This window comes from Arvicanthis niloticus, chromosome 6 (assembly GCF_011762505.2).
Source record: "Arvicanthis niloticus isolate mArvNil1 chromosome 6, mArvNil1.pat.X, whole genome shotgun sequence".
In the NCBI taxonomy this organism is placed as follows: domain Eukaryota; kingdom Metazoa; phylum Chordata; class Mammalia; order Rodentia; family Muridae; genus Arvicanthis; species Arvicanthis niloticus.
Window position 1 is genome coordinate 69,330,998 of NC_047663.1, and position 27,244 is coordinate 69,358,241.

The 27,244-nt window shown below is 43.3% G+C and overlaps 2 protein-coding genes and 1 long non-coding RNA gene across 6 annotated transcripts in view; 2 read left to right on the forward strand and 1 right to left on the reverse strand.

The window, feature by feature from the left end:
* Positions 1–15,788, reverse strand: part of Sar1b (secretion associated Ras related GTPase 1B) — a 33,467-nt gene extending 17,679 nt beyond the window's left edge. Inside the window, exon 1 of one of the 2 annotated variants that reach the window (XM_076936880.1) lies at positions 15,764–15,788. The gene's annotated coding sequence lies outside the window, so the exon portion shown is untranslated. Of the gene's footprint in view, positions 1–10,041; positions 10,205–15,763 lie in introns of those variants that run through there. The other variant, XM_034504192.2, reaches the window with a different exon arrangement.
* Positions 5,919–7,992, forward strand: LOC143442809 (uncharacterized). The gene is made up of 3 exons (XR_013111306.1): positions 5,919–6,053; positions 6,730–6,863; positions 6,966–7,992. It is a non-coding gene; the product is annotated as an uncharacterized LOC143442809 (long non-coding RNA).
* Positions 15,789–16,002: 214 nt separating the features above from the next.
* Sec24a (SEC24 homolog A, COPII component) overlaps positions 16,003–27,244 on the forward strand; it is a 61,121-nt gene continuing 49,879 nt past the window's right edge. For all 3 annotated transcript variants that reach the window (XM_034505764.2, XM_034505765.2, XM_076936879.1), the window contains exon 1: positions 16,003–16,532. In XM_034505764.2, the coding sequence (XP_034361655.1) occupies positions 16,436–16,532 (97 nt within the window). In that variant the 5' untranslated portion in view covers positions 16,003–16,435. The remainder of the gene's footprint in view (positions 16,533–27,244) is intronic.

Genomic DNA, 27,244 nt, shown 5'->3' on the forward strand with positions numbered 1-27,244 from the left:
ACCCAAAACCAAAACAAAATATGGAAAGACATTGGTACTTAGAGAATACACATGAAAACTTTATCTTTCCAAGAGACTTGCAGATGCCATATTTTATCAAAGAGAATCATAAGGCAATAAAATGTTACTTTATTTGTGTTTTCTGAGCTTTTAAGTCTGAGGACCTGAGATACATTACTAAGAATACAAAGAGGGATAACTCATGTGGTTCTTCCTCTCAAAAGGGCTATAGAGTGCAAACTGGCTACACAAATGCAACTTGGACAAAAACTGCTAAAACCCTATGTGTTAGGGATCTACTGCTATGAACAGACAATATGACCAAGGCAACTCTTATAAGGACAATATTTAATTGAAGCTGGCTATGAACCTATAGGTTCATCAAGGTGAGAGCATGGCAGCATCTAGGCAGGCATGGTACAGAAGAGCTGAGAATTCTACCTCTTTAGCTGTAGGTCGCTAAGAGAAGACTCACTTCCAGGAAGCTAGACAGAGGATCTTAAAGGCCATGCCTACATGACACACTTCCTCCAACAAGGCCTCACCTACTCCAACAAGGTCATACCTCCTAAGAGTGCCACTCCCTGAGCCAAGCATATTCAAACCACCACCTCTTAAAACACAGGCTCTAGCTGGGCGGTGGTGGCGCATGCCTTTAATCCCAGCACTTGGGAGGCAGAGGCAGGCAGATTTCTGAGTTCAAGGCCAGCCTGGTCTACAGAGTGAGTTCCAGGACAGCCAGGACTACACAGAGAAACCCGGTCTTGAAAAACAAAACAAAACAAAACAAAACAAAACAACAAAAAAAACCCAAAAAACAAAAAACCAACAACAAAAAACACAGGCTCTTACCTATAATCCCAGCACTTAAACTAAACAACAGGCTTGAGGAGATGGCTCATCAGTTAAGAGCATTGGTTGCTCTTGCAGAGGTCCTGGGTTCAGTTCCCAGCACCCACCAGACAGCTCACAACCACCCAGAACTCCAGTTCCAAGGTATCTGACTCTGATCTTTGAGGGTACCAGGCACACAGGTGGTACACATGTGCAAAATACTCATATACATAAAAATAAACTAAACACATCTAAAAGGAGGAGGAGGAGGATTGTTGTGAGCTCAAGGCCAGTCTTGGCTACATAGTAAGTACCAGGTCACCCTGGACTCCAAGGGTTTTATGGCTCATGCCTATACCCTCAGAGTTTGGGAAATGGAGGCAGGAGGACCAGAAGTTCAAGATCATTCTTGGCTATATAGCTAATTTGAGGCCAGCCTGGGTTACACAAGTTTCTGTCTTAAAACAACAGACAGTGATAGAGAAAGCATGTGCCTTGCCTCAACACAGGTCTTGCAGAGACCTGACAAATGCAGCTCAGCTATGCAATGTAAGGCAGATCAATGCATGCGTGTTGTTAGCAAAAAGTCCTTCATCATGTGTCCTTTCATGTGTTTGCCTTAACAGAACATTCTCTCTCCTGTGTCTGCTTCAACAAAACATTCTTTCATGAGTCTGCCTTAGTCTTTCGCCTGTGTCCACTTCAGGAAAACATTCCTTCATATGTTTGCCCCAGCAAAACACCATCCAACACAGCTGACTCTCCAAAGAAGTCTTAAGTTTCTGCTTCAGCTCCATGGGCAGAAGCCTGTATTCCTAGTTACTTGGGAGGCTGAGGCAAGAGAATCTTTTTTGTTTCTTTCTTTCTTTGTTTGTTTTTTCAAGACAGGGTTTCTCTGTATAACTCTGGCTGTCCTGGAACTCACTCTGTAGACCAGGCTAGCCTCAAACTCTGCCTGCCTCTACCTCCCAAGTGCTGGGATTAAAGGCGTGCGCTACCACTGCCTGGCAAGGCAAGAGAATCTTAAATTCAAGGTTTGTCTGAGCCGCTGAGTACACAGTTTAAGGCCAGCTTAGGAAACTTAGTGGGACCAGTCCCAAAACCAGCAAAAGGGGAGTTCTGGATATAGCCTAGTGGTAAAGAGCTTAAAAGGCATTTAGGAGAGTCCTACGTATAATTCCCTATATTAAAATAAATAAATAGCATGTTTAAATCATTACCCTTTACCCCTGCAGTGCTTAGGAGCAAATCACAGCCTTAGATATGCTGAACAAGTACTTCTTCATTGAGCTCCATCAGTGATTTTTATTGTTTGTTTGTTTGTTTATAAATCACATCTCACATTCAGTTCTATCCAGGACTTGCAGTATAGTCTGTCTGTTCCCCATAGAAGCCTCCTGGTAAGAAATTTGTGTTGCTCAGCAGAATGATAGATGCCTGTAGTCCCCAAATAAAAAGCCACATCCTAAACTACAAAGTATCATTTTAAAATCTGTCCCCACTCCCATATGCTGCCTCCAGAGCAGCTCTGCCAAAATGCTATCTTGGAAGTGACTTGCTGCACAGCCTGACAACAGCTACTTGCTGGAGATAGTCTCAGCTTTTACCTGTTACTTCAGTACAACAATTTAGGTGGCAAACTGTCCATGGACTCGATACATCCTGGATGATGGATGAAGAACTTCCACAAGTTTTAAGCTGAGAAATAATTCAACCAAATTCCTGGCCTAGTATTCCAGAACTTTCTCTACTTATGTCTTAGCTACCTTTCCAAGATTAAAGCATATTACTTCCCTTCTTGTAGTTGTCCCTGGGTCAAAATGCTGGTGACCCACACTTTGTCATCAGAATGTCCTTCTACTGTCTCTGCTTAAAGTCCTTCTGCCTCTGATACCCACCAACATGCTATGAATAAGACATACTTGGCATGATATTTAGGGAAAACAGGGGTGGACCATGGAATGCAGGGAGGCCAGAAGAACCTGAAGAGTGAGTAGCAAAAAGGAAAGATATTGGTGACATCAAATGCAGCTGCAGAGAAGCCATAGCCAGCTCAGTTCCACAGAAGCAATTTTTGACTGCCTGAGAAGCCTTCAATGGAGCTGTGCTGTAGGAGGTAAAGCAGAGTCGAAACTATCTCCGATTTAAAATGTGACTTTGAATGAGTTACAAGTTTCTTCTGAAATACCTGCTGGCATGTGCTAAAGACCAGGAGAGCTAAAATGTGTGTGTGCATGAACACACACACACAACCACAAAACAACAAAACCCACCAGGGAGAAGGCCAACAGGTAAAAGAGCTGGCCATGAAAGCCTCACATCCAAGTGTGCTCCCCAATACCCACCTAAAGCTAGACGGTGGAGTACATCTGTAATCACAGTATTCCTATAGGGAGATGGGAGACAGAGACAGGAAATTTCCTAGAAGTTTGCGGGGAGAAGGCAGGTACCTGGAGTGGAATACACAACACAGTAGCAGAAACAAGAGATATCCAGCTTCAATAAGGTAGAAGGTGAGTCCTGACTTGCCAAATGTATTCTCTGACCTTTATGCAAACCATGCCTGCCTGTCTGCATACACAACACAAAATGCACTAAGTTAACCTGGCTGTTATTATTATTGAGCTATGAATGAAAAACAGAGGCTAAAAAGATAGAGGGACAGTGAGATTCTTGCAGAGGACTCAGGTTTGATTCCCTGTACCCACATGGTGGCTCACAATCATCCAGTCCCAGGAGATCTGATCCCCTCTTTTTAAATCTACAGGCATATGGTACATATAACATAAATATAGGCAAAACACTGGTATACATAAAATAAATTTAAAGGTTTAAAAGTAAAATAGATTTTTTTCAAGATTTATTTTATGTATATGAGTACACTGTTGCTCTCTTCAGACACGCCAAAAGAGGGCATTGGATCCCATTATAGATGGTTGTGAGCCACTGTGTGGTTGCTGGGAATTGAACTCAGGACCACAGGAAGAGCAGTCAGTTCTCTTAACTGCTGAGCCATCTCTCCAGCTCCCAAATAGATTAAAAAAAAAAAAAAAAAGTTGAAATGGAAGTGGTAGACTACTTCTATAAATCCCAGCACTGAGGAGTCTGAGGTGGAAGGTCCCAGGCCAGCCTGAGCTAGATAGCAGAAGTCTAAATATATAAATACATTTGAAATAGAATGAGGAAAATAAGCAGGAAGAGTGAGAATTGGGTATAATGATAAACTGAAAGGAAAAACTTCTGGAAGAGCCAGGAATGGGGCGCACACCTTTAATCACAGCCTAGGGAGGCAGAGGCAGGTGGATCTCTGGAAGATGAAGGCCAGCCTGGTCTACAGAGTAAGGTCCAGGATAGACAGCTACATAATAGAGAGAAAGAGGAGAAAACTAATGAATTCTGACTAGGAGCTTGCACTGAGAGCAGCCTGTGCTATACAAGTCAAAGGAGGGAGGCGCAGGAAATCTGTGGAGTTGGCAGGAATCTGACTCCCAAAGATGGAGAAGAGTAGACCCTGATGACACATGCCTGTAATCCCAGAGTTTAGAAAGCTAAATTAAAAGACTGACTTTAAGGCCAGCTTGGGCTACACTTATATTGAAACCCGTCTCAAAAATAATGGGAGTGAGGAAATTTTGAAATATACAGGACAGGTACTGTAATGGTGGATCAAGTTAAATGATTGTTCAAAAGGCTGGGAATGTACCTCAGGGGTAGCATACTTAGCAAGAACATGAATGGAACAGGATTTAAGCCCTAGCACTGAGTTTATTTATTCATTTATTTTAGTTTTTCAAGATAGGGTTTCTCTGTGTAGCCCTGGCTGTCCTGGAACTTATTCTGTAGACCAGGCTGACCTCGAATTCAGAGATCCACCAGCCTCTCACTCTCTCATGCTGGGATTAAAGGTACTTGACACTACCAGCAAGCCAGCACTGAGTTTAAGGGAAAAAAAGTTGGAGATCTAACAAACATTCCCAGCAGTGCCAGTCAGCACTAATGTGCTTCCCCTCAACATGCCCATGTTTCATCCCCACCTTCCATGATGTTGGGCTTTAGAAAATTCAGATTTCCAGGACAGAGAAAAAAGGGCCAAAGGGAGAGGGCTCTGAGTGTGACTCTGAAGCTGAGAGGAGCAAAGAGAGCATGAGAATAGCCCTGGGAGGGCGCGGTGAGAGGCCCTGGTGAGCTGACCCAGACCAGGCTGAGTAGACAAAGGACGGGTGTAAGAACAGAGGTGACCACGCGCAGGCTTCCACAGAACAGACCAACAGAGTAGAGGAGAGTCTTGAAACCAGAAGTGTGGCTGTAGTAAACGGAGAGAGGGTGAAGCAGACCAGGGTGCATCAGAATAGGAAAGAGTGGAGTTCAAAGAAGTTCTGTTCTGGGTGGTGGCAGCGCTAAGGTCAGGCATTAAAAGATAAAGAGACATTGGGGTGAAAGGTGCCGGAAGCCATGCTAGAAATCGCTGCGTCCACAGTGACAGGTCTTAGACTCATCTAAAAGAGCAGAGGGCGTTGCTATACAAAGCAGCACTGAGTCAAGAGGCAGAGTCTTCACTGGGATGATGGTTTGTCAGGGAGAGATACAAAAAATGGTGAGGGTAGAACAGGTAAGTCTCAAGGAAAAGGATTTACCAGCATGAGGGTGCTGCCAGTCTATTGTTATAAAATCTAACCTCAGAGAATTATCTACTTACACAGAGAAACCCCACTTGAAAAAAGATATTCATAGTTCTATAAAATTACAATGTACTAAACCCTCAAAATAAACCAGGAGTTTCTAAAATAGAAATAGGTCTTTGTTTCTGTTTTGTTCAAATTAAAGTAAAAATAAAAACACCCAACTAAGAATAAAGTCACTGAGCTACAAACAGACACCTGAGCTCTGGGAACAGGTTACACAACCCAGGAACACATCAGAGACATGTGAAGAGCAAAGGTCACTGACAAGGAAACATACCACGTCAGCAGATTTATTTATTGCATGAACACCAAACAGGAAAAGGCTGTGCAATCTACTCAGGTAACATGAAAATCAGCACAGTGAACAGGACTCAGGTTACAAATCACTGCTTAAAACTCTGTCTCGTTGAACGTGTATGGATACCTCTCTATGTGGAATGTCCATGCAGGCAAATCTTGACAGCAAGCAGATTAGTGCTGTCAGAAGTGGGAGAGGAGTCCAGGCAACTGCTCATGGGAACTGGGTTGCTTTCAGAGGTGAGGAAAAATGTTCTAGAATTAGTGGCGAAGGTTGTGTAACATTGTAGCTATACTGGGAACACTCTGTAGACTATAAAATGCTGAATATTATGCTATGTCAAGTCTAGTTCAACAAAGCTATCATTTGACATAAAAGCAAATTTAAAAACTGTAAACGAACACTTTATGTTTACAAATCATTTATGAGAAAACAGAATCCTTATTTTTGAGGTTTTTATTTTTTTCCTTAGGACAAGTTACAATGTAGCTCAGACTGGCTCCTCCTTCATTTCCCAAGTGCTAGAGTTATAAGCATATGCCACCATACCCAACTTAATAACTTTTAATGTGAAAAAGATTAATAGATTCTCATTTTCAAATCTACTGACTTGTGTGTGTGTGTGTGTGTGTGTGTGTGTGTGTGTGTGTGTGTGTGTGTGTGTTTTGTACTTTAATCAGAGGAACCATGTCCGGCCCCATTTCCATGTTACATATGAATACATTGTCACTGAGGGCCACCATAACAAGTATTAGGATAGTGTCCTGCAACCACAGACAGATATTTCACTACAAACCAACTAGTGTGGCACTCACCTGATCACAGCTCTAGGCTAAGGCAGAGGATTCCTGGTTTGAGAACAGCACAGACTACATCATGATTCTTTTTTTTTTTTTTTTTTTTAAATTGAGTCAGGATCTTACTGAGTAACCCTGGTTGGCCTGGAATTCACAGTGTGGATCAGGCTGGCTTTGAGAGATCTGCCTGCTTCTGTCTTCCCAGTGCTGGAATTAAAGATGTACATCACCACTCTTGGAGAGAAGAGTTAGGTATTGTGTACTTGCCTGTAATCTGTAAGTCCAGCATTTGTGACATGACAGATCCTAGTGAATTAAGGCCAGCTTGGACTAATGAAATTCTGTCTCCAACAGATACCAATGATGACCAAAAACAGCACAGCAAACAGCAAGATACATGAGGATGAAATGTCAAAATACTGTCTGGGAGGCAGTTCAGCGGTTAAGACCTCTTGTTCTTGCTGATCCAGTCTCAGTTCCCAGCACCCATATGGTAGCTCACAACATCTGTAACTCCAATTCCAGAAGATCTGATGGCCTTTTCTGGTTCACAGGTATCAGGCACACATGCAGTACAAATGCATACATGTAGGCAAAATACCCATACACATAAATACATGCAGGCAAAATACCCATAAAATAAAATAGAGCTTTTAAAAAGTCACAATAAAACTCATTATTTTGTATGCTAACTTAAAAAAAAATAAAAATAAAAGAAGGACCAGCAAGATGGCTCAGTGGGTATGGCAACCGTTGACAGACTAGCAGACCAGACTTTAATCCCTAGGACCCACATAGTCAAAAGACAACACTGACTTTCCCAGGTTGTACTCTGATCTCTACATGCTCAACATGGCACATACAATCTCTCCCCACATATAAGACAGAGAGATAGAATGCGATGTGTAATCTAACTTACCACTAGAAATACAAAGGCTAGGCTGGAGACATAGCTCAGGTAGTAGAGTACTTAGTTGGACAGCACATAAACCATACATGGGATAGCACACAGGCCTGTAACTCAGCAGTTGGGAGGTAGACAGGAGATCCAAAGTTCAAGGCCAGCCTGAGCTGTCTATGCTTGACCAAGTTTTTGTTGTTCTTGTTATTACTTATTTGTTTGTTTGTTGTTTTGAGATAGAGTCTCACTATGTAGCTGGCCTGAAACTCTATGAACCCCAGGTCAGCCCCTGCCTGAGGGCTGGGATTAAAGGGATGCACTACCACACCTGCCTTGACTATGTTCTGTACACTAAATTTCAAAAGTGTTCTGCTTCACCCATTTCCATCCTAAAACAGCTTATTGGACAATAACTTACCCCACCTCAACCCCCTAATGCAAAGCAATTGTATGAATTAAACTTTTGTTTTTTTAAGTTTATTTATTTTATATATTTGAGTACACTATAACTGTCTTTAGACGCACCAGAAGAGGGCACCGGATCTTATTACAGATGGTTGTGAGCTATCATGTGGTTGCTGGGAATTGAACTCAGGACCTCAGGAAGAGCATCCTGAGCTCTTAAGGGCTGAGCCATCTCTCCAGCCCTAAATTAAACCTTTTAATTCATATAATTTTTAAAAAGTGGGTACTTGTTTCCTCTGGAGAAAAGAGACACCCAACTGAAAGAAGGTTAAAACCACAAGAAATACAGCTTTAAGACTGAAAAAAAGGAGAAGAAAAAAACAACCTTCTGTCAAAAGGATAGTACAAAAGGGGAGAAGGGGAGAGAGAGGAAAAGAGGGAGAGAGAACACTTGAGAGGCTGATGGGGGAGGATCTCAAGAGGCCAGTCTGGGCTACAAAGCAAGACCTAGTCTTAAGAACAAAAAGAATGTTGTGAAACTGAGTACTGAACTTGGACTTGCCTCTAGTGGACTAAGACAATTCAAACTGGTATATTTGATAACAAATTCCATCCTCAAAATACCAATAGATGGCTCATTATGTAAAGGTGCTGTCACCAAGTATGATGACTTGAGTTTAATTTCAGAAACTCACACCTTGACAAGTACTCCCTGATATAATCTTTAACACATACTCATAATATGTGTAATAAAATATTACCAATATTAATAAAACAATAACCAAAGTTTTTCTAAAAACTACACACAATGGAGAAAGTTTAGCTTCATCATGTTTTGCCAAAAAAGTAATTTCAATGAGTTTCAGCTACCTTTGTACCTGAGTGGGGGCAGAGATGTGGTGAGTCACTATTACAGCACTCTAGTTTGTAAGCCGTGACTGAGGTGGCAGTGATCTCCATGTCTGCTTGCATTTCTACTCCATTAGTACAAGGCGAAAGAAAGTTAGGATGCTCCGTATTCAAACTGCAAAGCTTCAAAACCACAGAACCAATTGCTTCTCTAACATTTTGACAAAAAGGACATTTTCCTTTTCTGTAAACTCTGAAATGCCTGGGGAGTATCTTAACACTGGGAACATTTTTTTCTCTCTCTCTCGAGATAGGATCTTCTCAGGCAGTCTTGGCTCAAATCATGCCCCTGAAATTATAGGGTCAGGGTGCCTATGTTCAAAAAGAATTTTTTTAAAGGTCAAATTACTTTGGTCACAAACACAAATGTACTGAAAGGTGCAATGGTAGGCATGCATCTCCCTGCTTTACTGACACTCATCATTGGCAAATTGTAAAATCCCCCTTATTGGTCACCTGTAAAATAATTGACAGGTCTGTCTTCCTTAGCAGACTGCAGTGTTGTACAGGTGGTACCTTCTTTTTCACTGCAACTAGTCTGACCAATATTTAAACAAAGGACACACATCTTCAGGGTAAGATGCCACCCACACAGAGCTTAATGTAAGAATGTTCAAATACGTGACAGTAAGTTCAGTTCTCCTCATCCCAATACGTTAAACTTCTGATGAATTTTATTCCTTCAGCTAACAAGGCCAGACTTGGACGTTTCAAAATAAATTTTATCTTGTCGGAAAAATCTTAACTTTTCCCCCATTAGTATCTTTTTCCTTCACTCAAATGGGCTTGAGCTAAGGGTAAACGATAAGTATGGAGAATGAGAAGACTCAGTTGATCCCCACACTGAGACAACACAGAGACGTCCCAGCCTCTCCAGCTGTCAATGACCCCTAATTCTCTCATTTTACCTAGTGGGAAACTGAGACCCAGGGGAAGGAAAGCGGCTCGCGTGCGGTACTGTCACTCTTTCCTGAAATACTTGCCGGGTGACAACCACTGTTTTACCCCGAAAGCCACTAGAGCGGTTCCCGCAGGGATGGACCGAAGTTGTCGTCCCCTCACACCGCAAAAACACCAAAACAAAACCCCAACAGGCTCCCCATTCACGAAAGACCAGAGACAAGAGCTCCGGGCGAGTGTACGGCCTAAACAGTGGCCTTCCGGAGGGCCACAGCTGTAGCCCGCTCTCTTCCCCGACAAGGGCACTGCACTCACCTGCGACTCCAGAGAACGCAACCCTGCTCAGTGCCCGTCCTACACGCTCCGAGCCGGCTGTGCAAAGCGCTATGGCTGCCAGGGCCCCAGCTCTCCAGATTCTTCCGGGTCGGAGGGTGCCTCACTAGTGACAGTCCGCAGTTCCTTGGCCCGGCTCGCCCGCAGTTCCGCCTCCTTTCGGTCTCGCCACCAATCCCTGTGCTCCGGACCACTTCTCGCCAACCCCAAGAGGCGCCTGAGTTTTGGTTTTTTTGTTTGTTTGTTTGGTTGGTTGGGTTTTGGTTTCTTTGTGTAGTCCTGGCTGTCCTTGAACCCACTCCGTAGACCCGGCTGCCTCAAACTCAGAGATCCCCTGTCTCTGCCTCTTAAATGCAGATTTAAGGTGTGGGCCACCACCACCAGGCTGTTTCTTTTTTCCCCCTCTCAGTACTGGGGGGTTGCACCGAGGTGCATCTGCCACCCTTTAATTATTTTTATTTTAAAACAGGATCTCACAAAGTTGCTCAGGGGAGTCATGAATATATCATCTTCCTGCTCTTGCTTCTGAGAAACTGGGATTGCAACCTTGCAGCAACAGGTCCAACTTGGCATCTAATTACCCAAAACTGCATCTTTTGAGTGACCCTTGAGTTTTTGCTAGGATATGTTTTACTTCTTGCAATTCTTTGGGAAGCCCACACCCCTGCTCTTGCATGTGTCTCATTTTTCCTCTGAACATCCCTTTCTCTTACTCCTCACGGTTAAGCTTATATTAAAGTCTTTATTAATTTCTACCTAAATACATCTTTTATAGGGGGCTGGCTGAAAATAGCACTCAATGGTAGAGTGCCTGCCTTAGCTTATAAAATTCCTTGGGTTCAGCCCCCTGTACTATACAAAAAAAATGTGGGTCCTGTTTGTCTTGTTTGAGAAAGGGTCTCTCTACATAGCCTTGGCATCTGCCATCAAGTGACAACTAGGAGTTTAATCCCTGGAACTCACAGATTGAATAAAGAGAATCAACTCCTGGTAAAGTTGTCATCTGACTTTCACAAGTGCACCACACTGAACAAAGGAAGACATTTATATTATTTAAAGTTTAGAAAAACAGAAAAAAATAAAAAATTAAGTTCAGTTTTGAAGAATCTCAATATTATCATATTACTAGTTTTTACTTCATGGGCAGTGCTGTAAAACACAGCACCTGGTCTGTCCACCCATGTGTTCCAACGTTACTAGTCATTTCAGCTTTCAGTTTCTGCTTCTGCAGAATTGGGACTAATATTCAGAACCAATCAGTATTATGAAGAAACAATAACCATCACAAGCCTGGTGATGCATCCCTGTAATCCCAGCTGGGAGGCAGACATGGGAAGGTCAGAGATGGCCTCACTTGAATACATAGCAAGTCTGAAGCCCACAAAGACCACATGAGACCCTGTCTAAAATCAGATAGAAGAACACACAGAAAGCAGTAAATATAGGAACAGCATTGGGAAGCATTACTGCTTAACTACTTAAACTAGTCTGAGGTACCGGGCAGTGGTGGTACACACCTTCAATTCCAGCACTCGGAAGGCAGAGACAGAAGGCTTTCTAAATTTAAGACCAGCCTGGTCTACAGAGTAAGTTCCAGGACAGCCATGGCAACACAGAGAAACCCTGTCTTGAAAAACCAAACCAAACCAAGCCAAACAAACAAACAAAACCAAAGCTCCCCTCCCCCCAAACAACCAAACAAACCCCTAGCCTGAAACAATGGAGGACTTTAACTCTCAAAGTCTTAGAGGTTTTTAGCCAGGCATAAATCTTTAGTTCCAGCACTTGGAAATCAGAGGCATATGGATCTCTGTGAGTTCAAGGCCAGCCTGGTCTACATAGCAAGTTCCAGAACAGCCAGTACTAGAGTCTCAAAAAACCAGAACCATTTTAGAGGTTTTGACTAAAACAAGAAAAACCTTGTTAAAACTGTGTGGGGCAGTTTCACATGGCGATTGCACACAGGTTATATTAAGTCAGACTGAAGTTGAGATTAGTTTGACAAGAGGCACCTGTAGTGAGCCAGGTAAGGGGTAACCAGGGCCTAGGCTGGGTCGATGGAAGAGATTAACAGGGAGTCAAGAATGAGAGTGTGTGTGTGTGTGTGTGTGTGTGTGTGTGTGTGTGTTGTAAGGTTTCATGTCGTTAGCAGGGATAGCAAAGTCTGAAGTTTTAACAGGGATTAACAAATACACACCTCTGTTCGCCACAATGTGCTGTAGGTCCTGTCATCTTTGCTCCCCAGCAAACACAGCCCTAGTCACTCCCCTCTGTGGCTGGTCTTTGCTACTTTCTGGGTTTTTCTTTTCCCCACCCATTATCTGCCCCCCCACCCCATTTTACCCCCTACCACTAGACAGGAGAGAAAGAAGGATAGAGGGGGGAGAGATCCATGAATCTAATTTCTTTTTGTTTCTTCTTTGAGCACTACTAACAAACTGCAAACAACCCCCCATGAACAACCACTAAGTACACCCATCAGGGTTCTAGCATTTATATAACCTCTAAAAAGTTTCCAGAATTCCAAATGGCACACAATCCCAGAAACTATCTGCAGGAGTCAGAATCATGCCTGTGCTCAAGCACGAGGCAAATCAATCAGCTTCAGCAAAGCAGCCCCAGACCCCACGCTTGAGATTAAAACTAAAGCATGTTTCTGTGTTTTTAAAGAAACCAAAATTCCAGAAACTCTTGTTATACCCCGCCTATCAGTTTTTCTCATAGCAGCTAGAATTTTTTTCAATGAGTCATCTTAGGTTAGGTTCTCAACCTGAGGGGTCACCTAGCAACCCCCTTTACAGGAAAACATAGACATTTACATTATGACTCATCACGGTAGCAAAATTATAGTTATGAAGTAGCAGTGAACATGAGTTTATGGTTGGGGTCATCACAACATAAGAAACTGTATTGAAGGGTGTCAGCATTAGGAAGTAGGCTGAGAACCACTGCCTTAGCTGGCTGTGAAGGCAGAGGCAGCAAAGCTGGGTTATGAGGGGCTTTGAGGGTGTGGGCAGAGCTTCTGATTTTATGCAGCAGGAGATAAGAAAAACTTCTGAGAGGAATTTTAAATTTAAATTTTAAATTTTAAATTGACTGAGCAGGGAGGAGTAACGGTAATATGTTTTGGAGAGCCAGAAGTGTCTGCACCTGGGAACTTACAGTGGACTAGGGAGAGAGAAACCAGAAGAAACATTCCAGTAGTTCTTGTGCAGGGTGCTGCAAGCTCAACACGCTGGGTAATGAGAACAGGGATATCACAAGAGAGCCCCTATGAGCAAGCAAGCGCCCTGGCTTGCCGTGTCAAGACGGCACCTGGGATGTGCTTCACGACAGCTGACGTCACATACAAGCAGCTGTCCTGGTCCAGGCAAATGAGGGTGAAGGATCTGTTCCTAAATTGGAGCAGCAAGTAAGTTTCAGAGAATGAAACTGTTGTTCAAATAAATGTCTATAACTGAAATTGTTGTTTGAACCACAAGCAGAATGAATTTTTGTTGTTGTTGAAGACAGGGTCTCTCTACATGCCCTAGCTGTTCCTATGTAGACCAAGCCGACCTCAAACTCATAGAGATCTACCTACTTCTCACTCCCAAGTGCAGGAGTACCATACCTGGCCTCTCCTTAGCATCTTAAAGTTGACTAATTGGAAAGATAAAAAAACATTCAGAAACTTAACCATAGTTTGGATGGTAATAGAGAAATTTAGGAGTGGAGCAAAATTGTTTACTTATTAGTAAACTATCTATAGCTATTTAACTGATTTAACCAATCAGGTTATTTACTTTTTAAAATCTGAGCACAGAGATATTGCTTAAATGGAACAAAGTTCAAAGAGAGTTTGATTTAACCACATCAAGCCACTGTGCCAAGGTCAACAAACCAAGATAATTCCAAAAGGGTTGAATACAGAGAAGATTAAACCAAGGGAAGGTGGAAACCATGCTTTAAGCATTTACCTCTTTGAAGAGAGACCATTTTTTTTTCTGACTTCATAAAGCTTCAGCAGTTTCTGAGTTCTATTCTCTCTTCAAAGTAAGACTTACATTCTTGTTCTGTGCTATGTTGTTATTGCTTTGTATTACTGCTTTTAGGTATGTGTTTTGAGATTTTCATCATAGATGTTCTTAGGTAGAGTTTGATTAAAAGTATCATCTTCAACTGGGAGTAGTGGCAGATGCCTTCAATCCCAGCACTCAGGAGGCAGAGAGGCAGGTGGATCGCTGTGAGTTCGAGGTCAACCTGGTCTACAAGGCAGTACCAAGAGCTAGACTGAGAACCTGTCTCAAAAAAAACCCAAAACAAGACAAACAAAAGAGTATCATCTTCATCCTAAAGAAGCCTATCTGGATCTTGTAATAAGGGGTGGGGGAGTGGAGAGATGGCTCAGCAGTGAAGAGCACTGGTTGTGCTCCTACAGAGGACCAGGGTTCCTTTTCCACCACCCACATCAGGGTCGTCACAACTGTCAACTCCAATGCCAGGGGATGCAGTGGCCCCTTCTGGTCTCTATGGGCATTGCATACTTACGGTGTAAATACCTGTGTAGGTACCTGTACATACAGAAACAAACTTTAAAACAATCTTTTGGTTTTTTTAATTGTTGAATTTCACTCAGAGCAAATATATTTTAGCATGGTTTTGAGGTAAATATTAATAAAAATCAAGGGTAGGATAAATTTGTATACGTAGTTACTGCTTGCTTCTTGGGTCTGACTGGGTTTTAGACTGTGCTCTTTTTCTGTAATACTTCACGCAGGCATTAGATAGTAAATGAATTAGGTAAGATGTACTTTCCCCTGAGGTTGTGAAACTCATGATATAATACATTTCAATCAGTAGCACACATCTGTGAAGGACTTTGTCATCTGCTTGGAGCAGGAAAAACCAAAGTAGAATGAAGATCACTACTGATATCACCAAGTATGTTGCATAACCAACCAGTTTCTACTTCTCTTTGACCTTAAAAGTCAGAAAGTCTGGGAGTAAAAATAAAAGCAACCCACAAACTACTTGCCCAGGAAGAAAGTTTGAATTATCCACCTTAATGTAAACGCCCAGAGGAGGAATTAAAAACTGCCTTTAATTTTTTGAACTCAGGACTTCTTACTACAAGGTTAGGCAAACTCTTCACCAGTAGCCTACATCTCTGACCCCCTTTTGAGAAACTGAGTCGTGGTAAATTGCCCAGGCTGATCCTGAATTTAAGATCTTCCTGCCTCATGTTCCAGTATCCAGAACTACAGGAGTACAATACTATGTCTGGTTTAAAATTGCCATTTTAAATATGTTATTTAGTTCAGAGCCTCAGTATTAATTAAATATTGTTAGTAGTTGCGTAGCTCGGTGGTAAAATGAGGGCTTCCCTAGGACACTGGACTCCATTGTCAACACTGGGAGAAGGAGGAATGCTGACCCATGAGTGGTGAATGCACTTCGGGATGACTATACTATGAACAAGCTAATGTCAAAATTTATCTTAATCCTCCCACTGAAAAGAAAAGGCTTCCTCCTTAACGTCATCACACATTTTAACCTTGACCCAGGATCTTTACTCCAGCCCTGGCTGACCTGCCTAGGCCGTTTTCAAACTTACAACACTTCTGCCTCGACCTCCCCGATCGCTACCATGTCCCGCCCATGACACTTTTAACATACACACGTATTTTAGCATCTCTTTGTAAAACTCCCTGGCACTCTACACCTGGCATAGCAGCATCGGCTGAGCCACCAGCGGTAGACGATGACATCAGTCGTTTCAGGTAATCCTCAAAGAATCCCGGAAGAGGAGCCGGGTCTCTCCTATCCCACCCAATCGACTCTGAAAGTCCGCACCACCCTCAGATCCCCGGTCTGCCAGGAAGGTGACGTTCTCCACGCCGGGGATTTTCGTAGTGGTGACACAGGCTACTTCCGGCGGGCGGCGGGAGTCAGTGACGTGGCAGGACAGTCCGTGCACGGTCCTCCGGGCCTGGACACGGGACTGTCAGGTGGCTTCGGGGCAGGTCCCCCGGGACAGAGAGCACGGCCGCAGCCTCCAGCCGGAACCGGAAGTGCCACGTGTCCCCACTGTGCCTGCGCGGCCGGCGGCTCCGCCCAGGGCCTCCCTCCTCTCCGGGTTCGGCTGCTGCCTCCGAGCCCGGCGTTCGCAGCCGCGCCGACCTGACTCCGGAGCCTCTCCGCGCCCAGGCCGGGTCGTGGCCGCCGGCGGGCTGAAGAGACCGAGACGCCATGCCTCGACTTTGACGCGCCACCCCCGCGTGTTCCGCTTCTCCGGCCTTCAGCTCCCTTCCCTCGGCTTTCCTGTTGGAGCCCTTAGGCTGGGCGCTGTGGTCGACCCCGACGGCTCCGTCCTACCCTGAGATCCCCGGGCGCCATGGCCCAGCCCAGGATCCCGGCTGTCCAAAGCGCCGCAGCCGGCCTCCAGGCCCAGAACGGAGCCGCCTCAGCCTCGGGGTCTCCCTACACCAACGGTGAGTGCCGCACGGGGGCGGGGAGGGCGCCACGGCTCGGGCCGGGGACAGGTCCGAGCCAGGTCTGCCGCGGGGAGTGGCGGATGACGGCCTGACCCCGGGAGCCCTGCTGGACATGCACCTGCAGACCAGCGCTGGTGGGACTGTTTCATAAGTATTTATAGGTTCAGCCTGCAAACAGTAAGCACCTGCAGTATGCCACGTCTGAGATAGACAAGAGGCGAAAAAGAATCGAAATCAGTTCCCAGAACTGCCTTATGGAGGTCATAGTGTCTGGGTGTCATCACACTCTGCGCCACTTCAGTCCTGTGTCCTGGAGGGCAGGGTTCATCTCGGGTCTGCAGGCTCGAAGTTCAAGAGAGTGGCGGGTCGTGCTTATTAATATGAGTTTGCAGAGATGAATGAATGACTCCGCCTCTGGAAGACCCCTTTAGGACTTGTTCATCTCTCAGGGATCTTCAAGGATTTTCCTATGACCGTCCCTGGGCCTCCTGTTTAGTTTTTCAGTTGTGGAAGAACCAAATAGATGGGTGGCTAGGGCTTCATTTCTAGGGGCCCCCTCTTCCTTTAGAACGTAAGTTAGTCACAACTCTCTGAACCTCAGGAGAGTGTACATCTGGCACTATAATTTATCATTTGGCGGGAGAATATCTTATAATTGGATACTTCTAGGATTCCTGAAGCTTTCCTACCGCGTGATTCGCTAAGCTTATTTTAATTGATATAATAAAGATTCTTTTCTGCCTACTTACAAATTAGCCTACAAATCTTTGCTTTATGGGAAGAAGACAGGGATAATAATACTAAAGTACTTACTGTGCCCATTTGAAGTTAGAGAAAACAGCCAGTGACTAAAATTGCTGGTTACAATACATTTAGAGAAGACTACTGTTTTCTTTACAAAGAGGGTTCTTTGTAAGACTTAAAAATGTCTGTGGGTAGGCGGCTATGTGGGCAGGGCAAGAGAAGCTAAGAATCACTGACAGGTTGTTAATTTGAATTGTTTCTTAAGTTTATAGTAACAGATTATGTAAACTACATTTTCTTCTGTGACACTGACATTTGCACAGAAGATGCAATCATTCACATTAATGTGAAAACAACTAAATATGTCTCCTGTATGGGTTTTTCTTATGAATTGCACTTAAATGACAAATTCTGTAAATGTGCCAGTAAGCATACATGCAACTAGAGCTGTCAGGATTTGGAAATGTTGCAGGAATTGAATCAGTGTGTTAGGCTGTGTTGGAGCTATTCCATTGATATTTATTTATTTGTTCAAAGACACTGTCTCGATCTTATCTCCAGTTGGCCTGAAACTTGTGGCAATCCTCCTGTCTTAGCTGCTCTAGTGCTTGGATTACAGAGCTGGAATTTCCATATTCCACTTACTTCGTTAATTTGGTCAAAGGCAAACATGCACCTGTTGCACATCTGTGTTCTGACCTAGGCATAGAGAGCACTTGTGTGTGTGGGTTGTTTAGAGCCATTTGGGAATTCGGATATGGAACTGGTAATTGTGGTTCAGGGTGCTAGCAGCTACAAAAAAAAATCTGTCCAATAGAAGTAAGTAGATATACAACTGTAAGAATAAACAGCTATATCACTTTTGCCTTTTTTCTTTTTTTTTTTTTTTTTTTTTTTTACTTTTGAGTTTATCATATAATTACATAATTTATGCCTTCCTCCTCTGTCTTTTATAATAACCTTCTTTATTTATTTGTGTTTTATCGAAGCAGGGTTTCTCTTTGTAACAGCCCTGGCTATCCCTGAACTCATTCTGTAGACTAGGTTGGCCTGGAACTCAGAGATTCACCTGCCTCTGTCTTCCAAATGCTGGGATTAAAAGTGTGTGCCACCACTGCTTGACTATAATAACCATTTTTTTTAAGATTTTATTTGTTTTATGTATGTGAGTACACTGTAGCTGTCTTCAGACACACCAGAAGAGGGCGTCAGATCCCATTACAGATGGTTGTGAGCCACCATGTGGTTGCTGGGAATTGAACTCAGGACCACAGGAAGAAGTCAGTGCTCTTAACTGCTGAGCCATTTCTCCAGCCCATATAATAACCATTTTTAAAAGTTTTGTTGTTATTGTTGTTTGAGTCAAGGTCTTTATAGTCCTGTCCGGTCTGGAACTTCCTATGTAGACCAGGCTAGCCTCAACTCAGAGATTCACCTGCCTCTGCTTTCCAAGTGCTGACATTAGAGACTTGTGCCATCAGAACTTCATCTCAATTTCTTAAAATACCTTTTCTTGTGGGGGTGTGTGTGTGACAGGCTCTCACTATGTAGCGTTCGTGGCTGGCCTGGAACTCACTATGTAGGCCAAGCTGGCCTCAAACGCTCAGAGATTTGCCTGCCTCTGTCTGCTGAGTATTGGAATTAAAGGCGTGCCCAGCCTGTAGTGTCCATTTTTTGAAGTTTGTTTTAGTGGAAGTGTTGTTGGTCAATGGCTGATCTCCTTTGTAAGTGTTGTTTGTTCATTCTTTAATTCTGAGAATAGGGTTGTGGTACTGAATGTAGGTTTGGGAGGTGAATCAGAACAGTCCCATGCTGCAATCTATACTTGCTAAACTCATGCAAGTTGGTAATTGCTGCTTATACATTCTATTTGGGTTTTGTTCTGTTTGAGACAGGCTTTCTCTGTAGTCCTAGCTGTCCCTTGGAACTGGCTTTGTAGACCAGGCTAGCCTTGAACTGAGAGCAAGCCTGGTAGTTACATTTGAAAATTCTTAAGATGTTGGTTTAATGTATAAGTTAACATGTTACAGTGCAGTTACAGCTTAAGATATCATTTATTTAAACTTAACCAAAACTCAGCAAGAATGGCTATTTTCATTTTCTGTAAGTTCCTTTTTTTGCTGTATTCCTGACACTAGACCATATTGCTCTTTGATAGGTTATTATGTTGTATTACAACCTGGATTATCTAGAAAGGTTTTAAATAATGATTTATGTGTGCATATTTTCATTGCAAAAAATCGATAGTGAGGCTGCAAGACCGCTCTCCCATCCTGACTGCCATGGTCAGGGTAGAGGAGATGAGGGCTCCGGCACTGTGTACATCCTTTGCTGGTCTTTTGAACCAACTTGCCATGGCAGTTAGAGCCTGAAGCTTTGTTAACAAGCTTTGTAATATTTATGTAATAGTTACCTTTTACATACAGAACTAAAGCTGAGAGAGACAGTCTCATTTCCCTTTCCTGAGAGACTCCAAGTTTATGAAATAATGTCTGATGTCCCTCAGCCTGAGGCTGGAGTTATAGGCAGTTGAGAGCCACTTGATATGGGTGCTTGCCACTGAATTTGGGTCATCTGGAAGAGCAGCAAGTTCTCTTAATGACTGAGCCATTGGCCCAGCCACTTATATAGGAAGTCTTTAGTCATGTAACAGGCTGTGAATAAAGATGTATAGTCTCTCCCCCTGCTTATTGTGTGCTTATTGTGGCTGAGCTCCATTTATTGCTTTCAGAATGGGCAGTAACTGGGCTCCCAGAATCATCTCTGTGTCCCTCTGTAAGCACTTATCACATGGTAGGCCAGGTATAACACTCAGTGTAAAGCGCCTCTTTAGCATGTACAAGAGTTTAGGTTCAGTGCCCTGGCTGCAGAAGCCACAAGAGTGTAACACTGTTGCATGTAGTAACCATTGCTTCTGTCTCTGCTGATAGAGGGCAGGCTCTGGAGAGACATAGTAACAGGAACTAGGCTCACTGTTGTGTTACAGTGATCTCAGGCACTAGCCAGGGGCATTGTGAATATCATGTAATTACTTACCTACTCTTCTTGATCCCAGGACCCAGATCCTTGAACTAGTGTGAGAATCGAGGACCAGGGCCTTATTTTTGGCTCTTTTATAAATATAATTACAACAAATAGTTGCTGACAATTTTTTGACTGCTTCTTGCTTTATTTCCCTGTTTTCCTCCCCATCTGAGTTTTAAGTAAGGGGTAACTTACTAATTTATTTTCTTCCTTTCTTCCTTTCCATTCCTATTCCAGCATGGACTTTCCTGTTCTCTTTTGTCATTATTGTCTGTCAGTCTCCTAGTCCTCTTTCCTCCTGTGTGTGCATGCATCTAACAGGTGCTTATGCTTGGGAGGCAAACACTCCACCACTGAGCTAAATCTTGACCTGTTCATAAATGTGTTACAGATCCCGAAGTTGCTCCTACCCTAACTTTGATTCCAACTTTGCTTTCCTCCTTTGTTACTGTTTTGTTTTATGGTGCTGAGGAGCAAACCCAAGCTCGACATGCTAGGCAAAGCACTTCATTGTTGAGCTACAGCCTCAGTCCACCCCTGTGTGTGTGTGTGTGTGTGTGTGTGTTTGTGTGTGTGTGTGTGTGTGGTCTGAGTCTGTGTGTGTGCTGTCAGAGGCCAGAAGAGGGTATCTAATCCCCTGGAGCTGGAGTTACATGGAGTTGTGAGCCACATGATGTGGGTGCTGGGGCTGAACTCCAGTCATCTGAAAGAGCAGTAAGTGCTCTTACATCTTCAGCCCTTTTTTGTTTGCTTTTTGAGACTGGATCTCATGTAGCCCAGGCTGACCTCAAACCAATTATGTAACAAAGATTTCCATAAATTTCTGGTCTTCAGGCCTCCATCTTACAATGCAGAGACTGTAGGTATAGCTGGCATGACTTTCTTTCCTTTGTTTTCTTGGACAGATTCTTCAAGTGAAGCATGTATTTTGATTAACGCTGTGAGATGAGGTTCTAAGTTAGATCCCCTGGGGCTGAATCTGCAGACCGCTGTGAACTGCAGAGTGGGTGCAGGGAACTGAACCCAAATTCTCTGTTAAGAATTGCCAGTGCTTTTAACCACTTGGCCACCTCTCCCGCCTCCCAAATTAATTTTAAATTAGTCATTCTTTAAGTTCATATGTGATAGTTGGCTAATATAAACTGCCTGCTAAATAGTGGTTCCAATAGATAATGTATTAGTGAACGAACAGCTTGATAAGAAAGTCCTCAGTTTTTATCCTACTTAGAATTTTAAGGAAAACTATTTGGGATATATCTGCTTCCTTTACATTTTGTTTGTTTATTATGTGATACTGAGGATTGAACTCAGGGCCTCATGTACATTGGGCAATCATTCACTCTACCAGTGAGCAACATCCTCACTGCTTTCTGTAGTTTTAAACTTTGATACAGAATTTCAGTGAGTTGTCAGGCTGGCCTGGAGCTCGTTTTGTAACCTGGGTAGGCTTTGAACATGTGATTCTTCTACCTCAGCCTTCCAAGTTACTGGCCCGAGCTTCCAGGATTAGCCTTTTCTTCTACATGGACTTTAATGTGAAAGAGGCAGTTAATTCAGTGTGCTAACTGTTTAGTAGGCTTATAAAGGAGCCATGTCATAATTTTTATATTGATTTTGTAATACTATCAGAAGACTAGACATTTACGAAGGTTAGACCTGGAGTCTAAATCTGTACCCTTGTTGCAGGTTCTTCTTTGATTAGGAAGCTGCTGTTGGTGTGAGTGTGAAGCACCTTTCTGTACTGAATTGACCCTCTTTCACTTTACTTCTTTGTCTAATTTGCCCTCTGTGGTGGTTTAAGTGAAAATGTTCCCCATAGGCTCATAGAGAGTGGCACTATTAGGAGGGTAGCCTTGTTGGAGGAAGTGTGTTAACAGGGGTGGACTTTGAGGTTTCAGATATTCAAGCTAGGCCCAGCAGGCCTCTCTTCTTGCTACCTGTGGATCCAGATGTAGAATTCTTGCCTCCTTCTCTATTGCCACATCTGCCTGTGCTGTCTCTGTGCTTCCCACCATGGTAATAGACTAAACCTCTGAACCTGTAAGCCAGGTTATAAGAGTGTGGTGGTTTGAATATACTTGACCCATGGGAAGTGACTATTAGGAGGTGTGACCTTATTGGAGGAGGTGTGTCACTGTCATCATGGTAAGAAGCATGGTGGCACACATGGCACTAGAACAGTGTCTGAGAGCTACATCCGGATCTTCAGGCCACAAGAAGTGAGAAAACTGGGCTGGCATGGGCTTTAGAAACCTCAAAGCCTATCCCCAGTGACATACTTCCTCCATCAAGGCCACACCTACTCTAACAAGGCCACACCTCTTAATCCTTCTAAAATATTGACACTCTCTAATTACTAAACATTCAAATATATGAGCATATGGGGACATTTTTTGTTTGTTTGCTTGCTTGCTTGCTTTTCATTTTCTTTCTTTCTTTCTTTCTTTTTTTTTTTTTTTTTTTTTTTTTTTTTTTTTTTTTTTTGAGACAGGGTTTCTCTGTGTAGCCCTGGCTATCCTGGAACTCACTCTGTAGACCAGGCTGGCCTCGAACTCAGAAATCCGCCTGCCTCTGCCTCCCAAGTGCTGGGATTAAGGTGTGTGCCACCACTGCCTGGCCATATGGGAACATTCTTATTCAAACTACCACATTCCACTCCCTGGCACCCATAAGTTTATAGCCATATTATAATGTAAAACACATTTAGTCACAATTTTAAAAGTTCTTATATGCTGTTTCAAGAGTTTGAAAAGTCCAGAGTTCAGCCAGTAGCACACACGTTTAGTCCTAGCACTTGGGAGACAGAGGCAGGTGAATCTCTTGAGTTCTAGGACAACCAGGGCTTCACAGAGAAACCCTGTCTTGAAACATCCCCCCTCTCCTCCCACCCCCGCGCAAAAAAAAAAAAAAAGAAAGAAAGAAAAAAAAAGAAAAAAAGCCAAAGTGCAAAGTCTCTTCTGAGACTCATGGGATTCTCTTAACTATAAGCCCCTATAAAATCAAAAGAAAAAAGCAGATTACATACTTCCAACATATAGTGACACATTACTGTTCCAAAAAGGAGGAAAGGAAGTGTTAGTGTAATTTTAAAGGTGACAAGTTTTTTTCTTTATTCCAACTAGCTCCCAAATAAATGAGACAGAGACTATAAGATTTCTTTATTCAAGCTTTACAGCACAGTAACTGAACAGTATTAATGTATTTTAATCCTTTAAACTAATCTGGCCACTTCCCAGCCAAAATCCCTGAGATTCTTGCATTTTAGTATTGGGCTGGTACTCTCTGCTTCAGCTGTATTCCCATGGGGGTCTCAACCCTTTTCTCATGGAGAATCCTTTCTTCCTCCCTTCCACCCCCACCCCCAAACTTCCCTGGCTGGGATCAGAAGTTCAATCTTGTTCTCTTCTCTGCTCAGCCATTGGCTAATCAGCTTTTATTTCGATGTCAGACACAACAAGATTGAATCAGGAGATACTTAGAATAAGCATTAAAATGTCATATTTGGATTGCAAGCAGACACAGGGGCAGAGAAATCAGCATTTGTGTGTTCAAGGATAGTCTTTCTGCAGCGCACAATGACATAGTGAGGAAATGGGCAAAGCAAGACTAAACCCAGCAGGGCATCTGAAAATCTGCATCTCTACATCTGATATCAAACAGTCTTCAGGTCTCCAGCTCCTTTCAGCTTTGCTCAACACACCTCTCTCTCTTGGGCTGCTTCCACACCTGTTCATCAGTTCTCCTTGGCAAGTATTAAATGAATCTGGTATCTCTATCTTCTTGGAGTCTGCAATGAAATCCAGGTTTCATCTTCACAGTTTCATACAGTGGTCTCTCTAGGCCTCCGTGCACAGGGACACTCCTGGTACATACCAGGCCTCAGTGACTCTCCTTAGCCATGGAGGGAGATTCCACACCCCTTTTCTTGTGACCTTGACTCTAAAGCCAGAACCATGTGGCCAAAGCTGCCCAGTTCAGTTGCTTGATGGTGCTGAAACTTGGCCCCCTCTTCAATCTGTACCAGTTGTCAGTTGTAGATGGTTTCCTTCACTGCTTAAGCTTCTCTTTAAATCTATAAAGTCACAAGTTGGAAGCCTTGCTGGGGGTGGGGGTGGGGGGGCGCTTCCCTGAGGTCACCACTCCCCTTATTTCATCCAGCCTCAGGCTTTTCTTTCACCTTTTTCTCTCCTTAAACTTGAAGTTAGTTCCATTCCACCCCGTGTGCCTTTTCTCCTCTCACTGGACATTGTGTTTCTTCTTGCCTCACTTGCTCCTCTTTACTGTATAGATTCAGCAGATGTATAGGAAAAGGACAAAAGGCAGCCACGTTCTCTGTCAGAATATCACAGGAATGGTCTCTGGGATTAAATGCATCAGTCTTCTGAGTACTATCTGCTACTAATCTTCCTCTCTGAAATTTCTTGAACTGGGCCCCCACAGTCCTTTATGCTCCTAGTCAGATGACCCATTAAGCACTACTTAAAGTATCCAACTGGTTTCTAGTTTAAATCCCAAAGTCTTCCAGATTCCTCCAACAAACAGCATGGTAGTATTGCTGCCACAGCATACCCCAGTCTCTGCTACCAACCTCTGCCTTAGTCATTGTTCTATTGTTCTGAATAGACAACCATGACCAAGGAGGCATTTAATTGGGACTTGGCTACAGTTTTAGATGCTTAGTCGGTTATAATGTGAGAGAGCTAATCCCAGCACTTGGAAGGCAGAGGCAGGTGGATTTCTGAGTTCGAGGCCAGCCTGGTCTACAGAGTGAGTTCCAGGACAGCCAGGGCTATACAGAGAAACCCTGTCTCGAAAAACCAAAAAAAAAAAACAACAAACAAACAACAAACAAACAAAAAACAACAACAACAACAAAATAATGTGAGAGAGCATGGCAGTACCACAGATATAAGTAATGCTGCTCTGAACATCTGTGTAAAGTGACTGCAGTGTAAGGGGAGTGCAAGACCGTATGATAACTTGGAAATGTAGACAGTAGGGATGGTAGCTACATAAGTTTGTATTGCCACAGGTATGCTGACTTGTTACTGTACCACTTTTTTGTTCTAACCATCCTGGGTGGCCTAACTGTTTTACTGTTTTAGTTTTCATTTCCCATTCTCCAGTGACTATTATGTTGAATAAATGTCTGATTTTAGATTTATTTTATTTATATGTATGTAGTGTCTGTGTGAGTCTGTGTATGTGTGTGTGTGGTGCAGGTGCAAGTGCCTTTGCCCGTGTGGGGCCAGAAGAAGGCCTGAGATTCCTCAACGCTAGAGTACTGGTGGTGTGGGACACCTGGCTTGTCCTATGAGTGCTGAACCAGAGTCTTCATGATTGCATGTCAAGTTTTCTTACCTACTGAGCCATCTGTGCAGCCCCAAATTAATATCTTTACAAGTGATTTTTCACATGTATGGTTTTTTGTTTTTTTTTTTTCAAGACAGGGTTCTTCTATTTAATAGCCCCGGCTGACCCGGAACTCGCTTTGTAGACCAGGCTGACCTCAATTTCACAGAGATCCACCTGCCTCTGCTTCCCAAGTGTGGGATTAAAGCGGTGGTTCTCAACCTTCCTAATACCTTCCTCATGTTGTAGCCGCCCTCAACAAAATGATTCTCACTGCTACTTCATAACTAATTCTGCTACTGTTATGAGTAATAATGTAAATATGTCTTCTTATGGACTTCTTTGATCCATGTGAAAGGATCCTTTGACCTTCAAAGGGGTCATAACCCACTAGTTGAGAACTGCTAGATTAAAGGTCTATGCCACCATGCCAGGCTCATGTATGTTTTATTTTACAGATTTATTTATTTAATGTATATGAGTGCTCTATCTGCATGTATACTTGCATGTCTGAAGAGGGTATCAGATCACATTATCTTTTTTTTTTTTTTTTTTTGGTTTTTTTGAGACAGGGGTTCTCTGTCACATTATCTTAATATGACTTTTTAAGATCCTTCTGCTTTGTTTGTTTGCTTGCTTGCTTGTTTCAAGACATGGTTTCTTTGTGTAGCCCTGGTTGTCCTGGAACTGGCTCTGTAGACCACGCTGGCCTCAGACCCACAGAGATCCTCCTTCCTGCCTCTCTGCCTCTCTGCCTCTCTGCCTCTCTGCCTCTCTGCCTCTCTGCCTCTCTGCCTCTCTGCCTCTCTGCCTCTGTGCCTCTCTGCCTCTCTGCCTCTCTGCCTCTCTGCCTCTCTGCCTCTCTGCCCCTGCCCCTGCCTCGAGTGCTAGGATTAAAGGCATGCACCACTGCTGCCCAGCCTTTGTGCTTATTTTTTAATTGAGTTGTCTCTATTGTTGTATATAACAATATTTGAAGGAGAAATTTAATAAGATATCTTTAATATTTGTTTATTTATGTGTATGATGTGTATGGGCATTTTGCCTGCATTATGCCATATGTGTGGTGCCCTCAGAGTCAGAAGAAGCCATTATATCCTCTGAGACTGACGTATAAATAGTTTTGAGCCATTATGTGGGTGCTAGGAATTGAACCCCAGTCCTCCTGAAAAGTAGTCATTGCTCTTAACCATTGAGTCATCTCTCTAGTCCCTGAATATAATAATATTTAATATTTTTGGTGTATGTGTTTATGTGTGTGTCTGTTGTTTTGAGACAGGTTCTCACTGTTGTAGCTCTTGGCTGACCTGGAACTCCCTATATGAATCAAGCTGGCCTTGAACTTCCAGGGATCCACCTGCCTCTGCCTCTCAAGTGCTGGGATTAAAAGCATATACTATCATTCCCAGTTTAGTCCTAGCTGTCCTAGAACCCGCTTTGTAGACCAGGCTGGCCTCAAACTCACAGGGATTTATTTGCCTGCCTCTGCCTCCTAAGTGCTGGGATTAAAAACGTGTGTCTATGCCTGGCCTTCTTGTTTTGATTTTTTTGATATACAGTCTCACTGTACCCTGGACTGCCTTGGAATT